We start from the raw sequence: 14,411 nt of genomic DNA on the forward strand, positions 1-14,411 counted from the left end.
TCAAGTACACATGGGATTTCTCCAGAATACATCACATTCGAGGTCACAAATCAGGCCTCAACAAGTACAAAAAGACTGAGATCATACCATGCATATTTTCTGACCATAATGGTATAAAACTTAAAGTCAACCACAAGTAAAAATGTGGAAACACCACAAATACATAGAGGTTAAGGAACATGCTACTAAACAATGAATCGGTCAACCAGGAAACCAAAGAAGAAAGTACATAGCAATACAGGCCTACCTTAATAAGCAAGAAAAATACAAATAAACAACCTGAACTTATAACTTAAAGGAGCTAGAAAAAGAACAACAAACGAAGCCAAAAGCAAGCAAAAGAAAGGAAATAATATAGATCAAAGCAGAAATAAATGATATAGAAGCTAAAAAACAACAGATCAATGAAACCATGAGCTGGTTCTTTGAAAAAATTAATAAAATTGATAAACCCCTAGCCAGACTTATCAAATAGAAAAGAAAAAGAACTGGGGCACCTGGGTGGTTCAGTGGCTTAAAGCCTTTGCTTTCGGCTCGGGTCATGATCCCAGGGTCCTGGGATCGAGCCCCATGTTGGGCTCTCTGCTCGGCAGGGAGCCTGCTTCCTTCTCTCTCTCTTTCTCTGCCTACCTCTCTGCCTACGTGTGATCTCCATCTGTCAAATAAATAAAATCTTTAAAAGAAAAAAAAAGAAAAGAAAAAGGATCCTAATAAATGAAATTCACAAATGAGAGAGGAGAAATACCAACACCACAATAGAATTATAAGGGGATATTAGGAAAAACTATGTACCAACAAATTAGACAATCATAAAGTACCAAAACTGAAACAGGAAAAAATACAAAACTGGAACAGACTGACAACCAGCAAAGATATTCAATCAGTAATTTAAGAAATCTCCCATGAACCCAAAGTCCAGGGCCAGATGGATTCACAGGTGAATTTTACCAAACATTTAAAGAAGAGTTAATACCTATTCTTCTCAAACTACTCCAAAAAATAGAAATGGAAGGAAAATTTGCAAATTCATCTTATGAGGCCAACATTACCCTGATATCAAAACCAGATAAAGACTTGACTAAAAAAGAGAACTACAGGCCAATATCCCTGATGAACGTGGATGCAAAAATTCTCAATAAAATACTCGCAAACCAAATCCAACAGTACCTTAAAAGAATCATTCACCACAATCGAGCAGAATTCACTCCTGGGCTGCAAGGGTCATTCAATATTCACAAATCAATCAACGGGATACACATTAATAAAAAGGATAAGAACCATACAATCCTGGGGCACCTGGCTGGCTCAGTCAGTTAAGCACTGGACTCTTGATTTCGGCTCAGGGTTGTGAGATCAAGCCTCATGTTGAGAACTCATGCTCCAGCAGGGAGTCTGCTTGAGATTCTCTCTCTCCCACTCCCCATAACACTCCTCCCCACCATCTCTCACTCTATTAAATAAGTAAGTCTCTTAAAAAAATAAAAGAACCATATAATCCTTTCAATGGATGCAGAAAAAGCATTTGACAAAGTACAACATCCTTTCATGACAAAAATACTCAACAAAACAAGGTTAGAGGGAACATATTTCAACATAATAAAGGCCAAATATGAAAACCCACAATTAATATCATCCTCAATGGGTCAAAATTGAGAGCTTTTCCTCTACCAGTGAGAAACAAGACAGGGATGTGCACTCTCACCACTATTATTTAACACAGAACTGGAATTCCTAGCCACAGCAATCAGACAACACAAGAAATTAAAAAGCATCCAAATAGGAAAGGAAAAAGTCAAACTTCCACTATTTGCAGATTACATGATACTCTATACAGAAAACCCAAAAGATTCCAACAAAAAATTACCGAAAATGATAAATAAGGTCGCAAGATACAAAATCAATGTACAGAAATATGTTGCATTTCTATGCACCAATAATGAAGCAGCAGAAAGAGAAATTAAAGAATCAAACTCACTTACAAATGCACGAAAAATAGTAAGATACCTAGGAATAAACTTAGCCAAAGGGGTAAAAGATCTATACTCTGAAAACTATCAAACACTGATGAAAGACACCAAAGATGACACAATGAAACGGAAAAACATTCCATGCTCATGCGCTAGAAGAACAAATATTATTCAAATGTCTATACTATCAGAGCAATCTACAGATTTAATCTAATCCAATCAAAATACCAACTGCATTTTTCACAGAGCTAGAACAAAGAATCCTAAAATTTGTATGGAACCACAAAAAACCATGAATAGCCAAACCAACCTTGAAAAACAAAAGCCAAGCTGGAGGCATCACAATTCCGGACTTGAAGTTACATTACAAAGCTGTGGTGATCAAAACAGTATGGTACTGACACAAAAACACACACATAAATCAATGGAACAGGAAAGAAAAAAAAAAATCCAGAAATGACCCACAACTACATGGTCAAATGGTCTTCCACAAAGCAGGTAAGATTGTCCAATGGAATAAAGACAGTCTCTTCAACAAATGGTGTTGGGAAAACTGAACAGCAGCATACAAAAAAATGAAACTGAACCAATTTCTTACACCATACACAAAAATAAATTCGAAATGGATGAAAGACCTAAATGTGATATAAGAAACCATTAAAATCCTAGAGGAGAACACAGGCAGTAACCTTTTTGACATTAGCTGTAGCAACTTTTTTCTAGATATGTCTCCTGAGGCAAGGAAAACAAAAGCAAAAATAAACAATTGGTACCACATCAAAATAAAAACCTTCTGCACAGCGAAGAAAATTATCAACAAAACTAAAAGACAACCTTCAGAATGAGAGGAGATATTTGCAAATGACATATCTGATAACTTGTATCAGTTATGTCATAACTTGTATCAGTTATGTCAGTTATAAAACTCCATGCCCAATAACCAACACAAATAAAAAATGGGCAGAAGACATGAACAAACATTTTCCCAAAGATACAGATGGCCAACAGACATAAGAAAAGATGCTCAACATCATGCATCTTCAGGGAAATACAAATCAAAACTATGAAGAGTTATCACCTCACATCTTCAGAATGGCAAAATTAACAATACAAGAAAGAACAAGTGTTGGTAAGGATATGGAGAAAAAGGAACCCTCTTGTACTGTTGGTGGGAAAGCAAACTGGTGAAGCCACTCTGGAAAAGAGTATGGAGGTTCCTCAAAGAGTTAAAAATGGAACTACCTTGGGGCGCCTGGGTGGCTCAGTGGGTTAAAGCCTCTGCCTTCAGCTCAGGTCATGATTCCCAGGGTCCTGGGATCGAGCCCCGCATCGGGCTCTCTGCTCAGCGGGAAGCCTGCTTCCTCCTCTCTCTCTGCCTGCTTCTCTGCCTACTTGTGATCTCTATCGAATAAATAAATAAAATCTTCCAAAAAAAAAAAAAAAGTAACTCTTTAAAAAAAAAAAAATAGAACTACCTTACAATCCAGCAATTGCACTACTAGATATTTGCCTAAAGAATACAAAAATACTAATTCGAAGAGATACATGTGCCCTGGTGTTTATAGCAGAATTATCTACAATAGCCAAATTATGAAAAGATCTCAAATGTCCTTTCACTGATGAATGGAGAAATAAAATGTTGTGTATACACACACACATACACACACACAATGGGATAGTACTCAGCCATCAAAAAGAATGAAATCTTGCCATTAGCAACACCATGGGTGGAGCTACAGAATATCACACTACGTGAAATAAATCCGAAAAAAACAAATACTATATGATTTTACATATTCGGGGAATTTAGGAATCTGAACAAATAATCATAGGGGAAAAAAATATTGGCAAACCAAGTAATGAACTCTTAACTGGAGAACAAACTGATGATTACCACAGGGGACAGGGGCAGGAGGATGTGTTAAGCAAGTAATGGAGATAAAGGAATGCACTTGTCGTGATGAGCACCAGGTGACGTATGGAACTGCTGAATCACTAAACTATATACCTGAAACTAACATTATACTGTATGTTAACTACTAGAATTTAAAATAAAAGAAAAACAAAGTTAACATTAAAAAATTATGCATTTCAAGAAAGTTAGTCTCATAAAACTGCTTCTTATATTAGAGGCAAATTATAGGCTCAATGCCAAGAGAATGAAGTTATTCTGGAAAGCTTCAAGTCTAAAATGCTTAGTAAGGAAAAATTATGAAGGACAAACAATACAAGCAATAAACTGTCCAAAGAAAGCTGTGTATTGTGTGTAAAATATTTAAATATTACAAATGTTCTTTTAAAACACTCTTTTCTTTTTGCAGGTATTACCTGACTACTACATAGGGCCTAAGAAGTCAGTAAGATATTATGAAAAACAAAGTAAAAATAACAAAAAATAATCTCAGAAAAAGAACAGACTGAAATACCCTCAAAAAAATTTTTGCTAGTAACAAGCAGATGAATGTAATATGAAGAGATTAAAAAAAAAAGCTTCCATAAATAACATATGCACATTATACAATGCACTCCCATAACATTTCAAAATATTACAAGTATTACTATCAACGTCTTATTTAAACTATATTAAATTGATGTAATTTGGAAACTCCTGGATCAGAACTTGCCGGAAAGTTTCAAAGATTTATTCTCATTCTATATACCAGGTGCAAAAGAAACACCCTTTGGGGAAATACAAAGCTAAAGAAAGATTCAGTAAGATAGAAAGTGAAAGTGTCACATAAATACCTATTGGACAATGCGGAGATAAATTCTAAAGACAACATGTTCAAAAGAACTGGGTTCTTACTCCATTGTTGCCCCAAGCTATAATAGGCAGCTCTCTTAACTTCTATGAGCCTGTATTTCTTCACCTCCAAGACAGGAAAAAGTAACACGAATAACTGCTGTAAGGAATAAGTTAAGTTGTGCAAAGAAGTTTCTACCTAACAATGAACCTGTCAGGTTGTTTACACGGCTGTACTTTCTGGAAGGCAAAGAAAAACTCCAAGTGATTTCCTCATTAAAATTTACTTACTGCAGCACTCTTTCCTGGAAAGTTGAAAAAGGCATCAGGACCATACTTCTGAGGCATATGCTTTAACACAGATAGCAACTTCCCAGCATGTGGAGGCTATGAAAATAATCAACAGCTCATTAAACACATTATTCACCATAAAACAAAAAGTTATTTTTAATATACTCATACTTTGATATACCCAAGAAAAACCAAATGATGCTGTTAGCTAAAAGCATATAAAAAGCAATTATTTTCACTATCTTAAAGAAATATAAAATGTACCTATGCCATTTCTGTAATACGATAGAACATACAAGGTGTTTGATAAATATGTGCCAATATCACCTGACACCTGAATCTTCTCCATACTGCAGTAAAAATGTTTTAAAATTACAAACTATATCAACCCACCACCCATCCCTCTTTAAAACACACTTTTTAATTTCACAAATAATGCCTACTATATTATACTATTAAGGACTGTTTTCAAAGAAACAATAAAAATATTTTAACCTTATAACCGGAGGTGGTACTATTATTATCCCATTTTATAGAGGAGGACTCTGAGACAGAAGAACATGTCCAAGGTCACACAGGTAGCAAAATGGCAAGGCTGGGATCAGAACTCAGACTTACTTGAGAGTCCATAGTTTTAACCACTACACTTTTACCTTTCTATTATGCTCTGAGAGAGCTTCCCATTGCCTTTAAAATAAAGACCAAAAGCCTTACCACAGCCCACAAGATACTCGATCTACCTCACTAGCCTCATTCTGCATTTCTATCTTCTGCTCTCTGTATTCTTCCCACAAAAGGGCCTGAGCACAAACCATTCCTTGTGCTTAAAATGTTCTCACTAGGCCCACTTCTCTTCCCTCTTAACTAAATAAATCTTACCCAACTTACAGAGCTCATCCTAAAGGCCCACCTCCTCGTAGCAGTCTTCCCTGACCTCTGAGACTGGGTCCAATCCTCTGTCATATTTCATTCTATAATATTACCTTTACTATATAGCATATAAAAAAGCTGTAGCATTACATCTATTTAATGCCTCTTTGACCCACAAGTCTCCTCTAATACACAAAACAACAACTAAACAAAAAGATTTATTTACAAGGAAAAGAAATGAACAATCATATACACATTATCATTTTAATCAGTTTATAAACAAACAGGATAAAGTGTAATACATTCTTCCTCATTAAAAGTTCTAAACGAGGCCAACCTATAAGTGAAATCACTTGCTTGCTTTCATCTTATTTGGTATCCACTCTATTTATAAAATGTCTAAAAGAGTCCAGCACTCTTTTACCTAAATGTTAAGTGGAGAGTTTTATTCTTAAGTGACCAAGAAATTTTCAATTAGCCACACTGCTCAATTATAAAAGTGTAGCAACAAGTAACTACATTCATGTTGATTTTTTAAAATAAATTCCAAAATGAAATAACTAAAAATAACTCTGCAGTCAAAAATAAAAATATTATAGCATTTCCATCTAGAGAACCATTCCACAAATGTCTGAATTCTTTTCAGTTTTGGGGTTTTTTTTAAAGATTTTATTTTTAGGTAATCTCTACACCCAATGTGGGTCTTGAACTCACAACCCCGAGATCAAGAGTTGCATGCTCCACCAAGTGAGCAAGCTAGGCACCCCAAGGCCTTGCTCGTTTTATTAACAGCTCACTATTTTCTTACTTTATGCCCTAAACCTATTCTCATTCAACTCCGAGTCACATAAGCAACTGTCTAAACATATTTAATCTTTTTATGTGTTCCTTCAAAAATGTTTTTGTGTGACTGTACTTATAATTTAAATGATACTGGGTTAGATATATTAATCTGTTTCTTTCTTCCTGCTTCTTGCATCTATTCACATTAACTTTTGCATCGATTCTAACTGCTATATAATAATCTATTTTAGGCATCCAATACATTTTACTTGTCTACTTTCCTAATGATAAGCCTCCGTGGTGACAATTCACTGCCACCAAAAATAATGCTTCATTGAACATCCTCATGTGTATTTCCTTATGAAACTGAGAGTCTTGGGGCACGTGGGTTGGCTCAGTGGGTTAAAGCCTCTCCTTCCGCCCATGTCATGATCCCAGAGTCCTGGGATCGAGGCCCACATCAGGCTCTCTGCTCAGCAGGGAGCCTGCTCCCCCCACCCCCACCTGCCTCTCTGCCTACTTGTGATCTGTCTCTCTCTGTCAAATAAATAAATAAAATCTTTTAAAAAGAAAAAGAAAAGAAAAGAAACTGAGAATCTCATGGAACATGTACTCAGGAGCAAATTACCAAGTCACCTGATAGCAGTTTATGTGACTAAGTAGTGGTAGACTACTTGAGGTTGGCTAAATGAGTGTTCACGCCAACCACCAGCATACACATTCAAATAACCCTATCCCCGGTTTTTTGTAAGTGATAAATCACTAAATTCTACTCCTGAAACCAATATCACACTATATCTTAACTAGAATTTAAATAAAGATTTGAAAAAAAATAAAATAAAAACTGGAACAAAAGATGGGATTTGAAATAGACAAAATCAAAATATGTATGTAACTATAAGATGTGTAATCTAATATTTATGTAACATAACCCTCAGAACTTAGATGCAATCACTTGGCCATAGTAATTGTAATTATGCTTCAATATTCTAATGTGTCTGCCCACCATGGTAAGCGACGGGGCGGTGCAGGGGGAGGAGGGGACACATCAATCCCATCAATTCTGTCATTTAAGCATAGCCATGTTCCTTTTTGATTTAAAGAATTCTGTTTTAAGCTAGTTTAAAGGTAGGCTATGGTCTATCTTCTGCTATCATTAATACCAATAATGGGAAAACAGTTCTCAAAATATAATCAGTGAATCAAATAATTTTCTGCTTCGACTACTGATACAAAGACTTAACTTGCTGAAACAAAGCAAAGCTTGCGAATTAACTAAAAAATATAAATGCTGACCCCACTAAAATTAAAAAACCCATCCCACAATTATATTTGCTATTATCCAACTTTATAATCCTTAATACTAACAGACATAAGGTGAAATATCAATATAGTTTTAATTTGAAGATCTCTAATTATTAGTGATTTTGTATTTATTTGGTTGTGGGGTTTCTATATAAATAAACATCTATTCATATCCTCATATTTTCTCAGAGTTTTCTATATTCACCAAAAAAAATATTAAATATACATTCACAATAAATACACTGAATATAAATCTAAATTTAAATGAAACCAGTATATAGGCCATCCTTGACATCTGACGGTTTAACTTACAATTTTATTTCACAATGGTGTGAAAACTATATGCACTCAGTAGAAATAGTACTTTAAAGTCTAATCTTTTCCCAGGCTTGTGATATGCAATATGTAGTACAACACTCTTATGACACTGGGCATCACAAGCGTAAAAAACTGATACACTTACAACCATTCTATACCCACACAACCATTCTGTTCTGTACTTTCAATACAGAATTCAATATATGACATGAGATATTCAACACTATATTATAAAATAAGCTTTGTGTTACATGACTTTACCCAACTGCCGGCTAATGTAAGTGTTCTGAGCACATTTAAGATAGGTTAGGCTAAGCTATGTTGTTTGGTAGCATAGGTGTATTAAATGCATTTTCAATTTATAATGGGATTATCAGGATGGAATCTCACTATAAATTGAAGAAGATCTGTACTTCCTCCTCTAGACATGATACAGTAACAGGACCCAGACTTATCAAAGCATATACACAACCAGAATACTGAATAAAATGTATGAAACAAAAACTGTTTTCAGACATGAAAGAAGAGGTAGCTCAAGACTGTTGATACTTGAGAAAAAGGAAACAAAATGAGCCATGAAATTATCAGACTTTCTACCAGGATACAATTTCTATCACTGCACAGGAAGAGGGAAACAAAATAGAATTTAAAGGTCTCATTGACTTGATGAGGCAGAGAGTGGAATATGGGTAGCCTAAGGGAGATAAAAGCTTTAAGGCAGAGTACTAAAGAGAAAAAAGCTATATAGACAAGAAGCTCCAGAAATCCGCACTGACTCCTTGGCTTAATATCAAACTATTCAAACCTAACATAAAACTGAACAAGGTGAGGCCAAGATATTAACAGCTGTAAGTCAAAGAACTCCCACAGCTAGGATAGATCCAGAAACTGTCTGAGACCCTACTAGGCACTATGTAGAGACCACAGTCTTACACTACCTCTTATCCCATATTTGAGACTTAGGGTCATTCACAGAGGTCCCAAAAGATCAGGTCTGAATAAGGAAGCTAATCTAGCCCTAGAACAACAGCCAATCTGAACCTGACCAAAAGAAAACTTTTAAACTAGCCACAAATAATATCTCTGCCTACCAAAGCAGACTAATAATCTAAAAAAGGGATATGACAAAATCCAGCACTCAACAAGGAACAATTCACTATATCTAACATCACTCAATCTAAAATCACTAGCATTAGAAGAAGGAAAATAAGACCTATAAGCAGAAGCAAAATTAGTGCGTAAAAAAATGATCTAGAAAATGACAAAGATAGATTCAGTAGATAATAACATGAAATCAACTATTATAAATATGCTCAAGAGTCCCAAGGACTTAAAGGAAAACATGAACATAATGAGGAAAAATAAAAAGATACTAAAAAGAACTAAAGAGAATTTATAGAACTAAAAAAACTGAAATCTGAAAATTTTAACGGATAGAATCAACACTGCAGAAGAGCAGGTACTTTAAAAATACAGTAATAAAAGCAGTCTAAAATGAAGCACAAAGAGAAAAGACTAAAAAAAGAAAATGTGAAAAGATCTGAGTGACCTACTAGACACTATGAAGAGAGCTAACATACATGTTATTAGAGCTAACACACATGTCCCAAAAAAGGAGGGAAGGACAAGAAAATGATATTTGAAGAAATAATGATCAAAGTGTTTCCAAATTTGTTGAAAATTGTATTATAAACACACAGATACCAGAACTGTAATAAGAATAAACACAAGGTGGGGGGGGCGCCTGGATGGCTCACTGGGTTAAAGCCTTTGCCTTCAGCTCAGGTCATGATCCCATGTGCTGGGATCAAGCCCCGCATCGGGCTCTCTGCTCAGCAGGGAGCCTGCTTCCCCTGCCTCTGCCTGCCTCTCTGCTGACTTGTGATCTCTGTCTGTCAAATAAATAAACAAAATCTTAAAAAAAAAAAAAAAAAAAGAATAAACACAAGGTAACCTTACCAAGAAACGTAATAAAATTGCTACGAATCAATGATGATTTTTTTTTAAGTTAGCTCCACACCCAACACGGGGCTTGAACTCAAAACACTGAGATCAAGACCCTACCAACTTAAAAGTGATGAAAATCTTAAAAGCAGCCAGAGAACTAAAGCCTGATACAAAGAAGCTCAAGTATAACCACTTTAACACAACAGAGTGTTTATTATTACAATGCACCAATTTAAATATATTTCATCAGAACTAGATTACGGATCAGGTGTAGCTGAGCAGTGCCGTGGACAATGATCTCTAAAGAGCACTAAAATAAGCCTAGAAATGCAACAAAAGTGGGGAAAAATATTTATTAGTATTCCTCTAAGAGTAACCAAGTGGCAGGAAGAAACAGTTTGCTGAGGCACCTGGAGTTCAAAATAAGTTGACACTACTGTCATTCGTTGAAAATGACCACTAAATTGAATTTGTGGACAGTGGAGCCAATTAACTGCACAATTTGTGTTCACTCAGTGGGTTATTCAAGTTTAAGGACAACAGCTAAACTACTCAGGTCAACAGAGAATCTAGGTGCTGCTACCTTAACACTCTTCCTTCTCTGTCCTTACTCTTTTCCTCTAATAAATGTTCAATGTATTTTGAAGACTAATAGTTTGAAGAAAGACCAAGTAATAGCTTGCCTGGAACACTCAGTTCTCTCAGTCTGCACCTCTGTCAGGTCATGGCAAAAGTAGCTGTTCAGAGCTAAACACTACTTTAATTGATCTCTTCCCTTCAATTTGACATTTACCCCCATATAATATTAACAGTTGCTTAAAAGCCACTAATGTGTCTGAGGAGAGGAATACTTTCAAATAGCAAAGAGTATTCCATTTTTTTACCCATTGTCCTTTATCTCCTTGAAGTTTACTGAAGAATAGCTTTAGTTCCCGAACGGTCAAATTATAGCTAGCCAGCACTCCCAACATGTCAACTAAAAGATCTGGAAACAAAAGAAGACAATAAAACAATCAATTTATATTTCTTCAACTATTAAAATATACTGTGCTCATTTAAGAGTCTAAACATTAGAGTTCCACACATATTAGATGCTCAAATATTTCTGAAATAAATATTACTAAATAAGAGAAATACAGTATTTAAGAATCAAACTTTATTTCTTTACATCTAATGTACTACAGAAAAAAAAAATCATACCTGCTATCATATTGTCAACTTTTTCAATCTTCCCAAGCACTTTCTCAACAAGGCCTACTTCAGTGCAGACTTGAAGATTTCGTATGCTTTTCTTCAGAATCGCTGTAAACATGCTCCAGACCTCTGCTTGGCAAGTAATATCACATTTTTCTAGTAGGTCCACCATGCAGATGATACTCTCACCTTCTTGGATAATGAAATTCATTTCCAAATCAAACTGCCCTCCTACCAGCTTCCAAAAAGGGGGGAAAATTAAAAATATTAGTGCTTTTTTGATATAACTAAAGCACACTCCTAAGCTTTAGGTTGGCAGTAACTACCCATACACATTCTTCTCTACCCTCTACAACAAAAGGGTCCATAAATACACATACACACACACACAGTTCTAAAAAATAAAGATTCTAAAGAAACCTTCAAGTTAAGACAGCACAAAGTCAAGCAAAACTTACAATATAAAAATGGAAATATTCTTCAACAGAAACAAATACAGAATGTCTTTGGTAAATCACTACGTACTGACCTGATACCAACAAAGACCTAACTTTTAGCTCTATAACTGCTTCTAATTCAGTATTTATGGATCATGAACTCTGTGAACTATCCACAACAACCTACAAGTGCTTTGCTGCTTATACAAAATACCAGCTCACAACAGAAATGAAAAGCTAAAAATGCTCAGAGTGGACACAGAACTTAGCATTTATAATTGCCAAATTCCTAGTTTATTTTACCTACCGATTTTAATCCCCTTCCTTCCCTGTCAGTAACTACGATAACTTAAATATAATCATACACCCGAAGTAGTAATCAAGAAAATTTATTTCACTGATACTATCAAAAAATCCATCCAGAGAAAGATATACTGACCTATCCCCACAATGCCATCTCAACCACAGCATCCTCCCACAGAGGAGAGTTTCTTAAATTTAAACAAATTCCAAGTGTTTAAAGGAATTAAAAGACTTTTATAATTACCTCTGCAGAGCTACCCTTATTAACTAGTATTTTAAAAGATATCTGTCAGAAATACTACATACAAGATTCACCTACACTCCTGTCCTTCTGAGTATGTCTTGGTTTTTCATTATACATTCCTAAACCCAAAAAGTGGCCAAGAATTAGGAAAGTGAACTTTACAAAACAAAATCCAACAGCTTATAAAAGAATAACAGACACAACCTAATAGAGTTTACTCCAGAAAAGCAGGGAAAGTTCAGAATTAGACAATCAATTAAAACTCCTTGAAGCCAAGGACTGATGTCTCCCAGCTCCTGCCAAAGATACACACTGCCAAGAGAAAGAAAAAAATGGAAAAATGAACAACATGAAGTAGCATCTGCATGTAGGAGATAGGAATTCCTGGCTAATGCAGTGGTAAAAGCATTCGATTCTTCTGGGAAAGCTCTGGCAGAGATTTTAGTGTACAGTTCTGTGTATCATCAGGAACATCTAGCAAAAGCAAAGGAGCACTGGGTTTCTGCTTAAAGGGCCCCTCGGTGTCACTGGGCCAATTCCCCTAACTACATGGTCGTGGCTATAAAGTACACGTGCCTGGCTCCCTAATCCACCCAAAAATTCTGTTAACTACATAAGAACTCCTTTTTAATTTGTTTTTGTAAAGATCATCTGCTTGTCCTGTCTTTAACTTTTTATCCTGAAATAATTTCAAATATTCAAAAAGCTACAAAACAGTATAGAATTCCTATATACTCTTTACCCAGCTACCCCAAATGTGAGTATATTATATAATCCTAATAAAATCATTAAAACAATAACATTGATAAAAAGACTAGTGACAAATTTACTGATCTTACTCAATCACACTAAAGTCCTTTTGCTGATCCATGATGAGCATCCCTTTAGTCTTCTCCACACTAAGACCGTTACATAGGCATTCTTTGACTTTCAAGATTTTGATGTTTTTAAAGCATATTTGCCAGATATTTTATAGACTCTTCCAATGTGGACATTTTTTTCAGGTTTAAATTCAGATTATGCATTTTTAGTGAAAGTATCCCAGAAGTGACGGATGTCCTTAGCATACCATTTCAATGGTACCTAATGTAAATACACCTCACTATTGATAAAGTTAGCTTTGATCACTTGTTTAAGGTGGTGTTTGTCAAATTATTTTCATTTTAAGGTTACCATAGGGGTATCTGGGTGGCTCAATAGGGTAACCATCTGCCTTCAGCTCAGGTCATGATCTTAGGGTCCTGAGATCAAGTCCTGCATTGGGCTCCCTCCTAAGCAGGAAAGTCGTTTTCTTCCTCTTCCTCTCCCTCTCCCTGCTCATGCTTGCACTCTCTCTCTAAAATAAGATCTTTAAATAAATAAATAAATAAATGTTACTATATTTCATGTTTAAATTATTACACATCTTGTGGAAAACACCTTGAGACTAGGCAAGTATCTTGTTTCTCACCATACATACATCCAACAGCTCATAATAGAGTAAACCACAACCGAATAGTTTATTCCAGTTTTATGCATCCACTGATGGAGCTTACCTCCCACTGCTATTACTGTGGCATTGCTAAATAGTTTTATATTTCCATCATACTTTATTATTAATTGTAAAAGACTTCCTTTAATAATAAAATATATCAATCACACCTGAAAAGCCAGCATCATGCTCGCACAGGAAAACTGGAATGAGTCTCATGAAAGTCAGACACAAGATTAGGATGTGACTATCATCACCATCATTTCGTATTATTCTGGAGGCACAGAGATACATTGTCAAAAGGCAGCAATGTATAAATATCAGAATGGAGGAATTTAAATTACAATTACTTTGAGATGATGTGATTTGTGTCTGGGAAACCAAGTACTTCAACTGAAAAATTACTATAAATGAGAAAAGTATTTGGTACTGGAACTACTGACACAGTTACCAATATGAGTCAATCTCCTCTTGCAAAAGTAGATCAATAGATAGATATAAATAAATAAGCAAACCAACCAACCAACCAATCTCAAAG

The 14,411-nt window shown here is 35.3% G+C and overlaps 1 protein-coding gene across 1 annotated transcript in view; it reads right to left on the minus strand.

The window, feature by feature from the left end:
• Positions 1-14,411, minus strand: part of LRBA (LPS responsive beige-like anchor protein) — a 694,736-nt gene that overhangs the window by 603,275 nt on the left and 77,050 nt on the right. The window contains exons 3-5 of the mRNA XM_080796316.1: positions 11,425-11,656; positions 11,109-11,209; positions 5,002-5,097 (exon numbers count right to left, since the gene is read on the minus strand). Of these exons, the coding sequence (XP_080652442.1) occupies positions 5,002-5,097; positions 11,109-11,209; positions 11,425-11,656 (429 nt within the window). The remainder of the gene's footprint in view (positions 1-5,001; positions 5,098-11,108; positions 11,210-11,424; positions 11,657-14,411) is intronic.

The sequence above is a fragment of the Martes martes genome (assembly GCF_963455335.1).
Source record: "Martes martes genome assembly, chromosome: 2".
NCBI lineage: Eukaryota > Metazoa > Chordata > Mammalia > Carnivora > Mustelidae > Martes > Martes martes.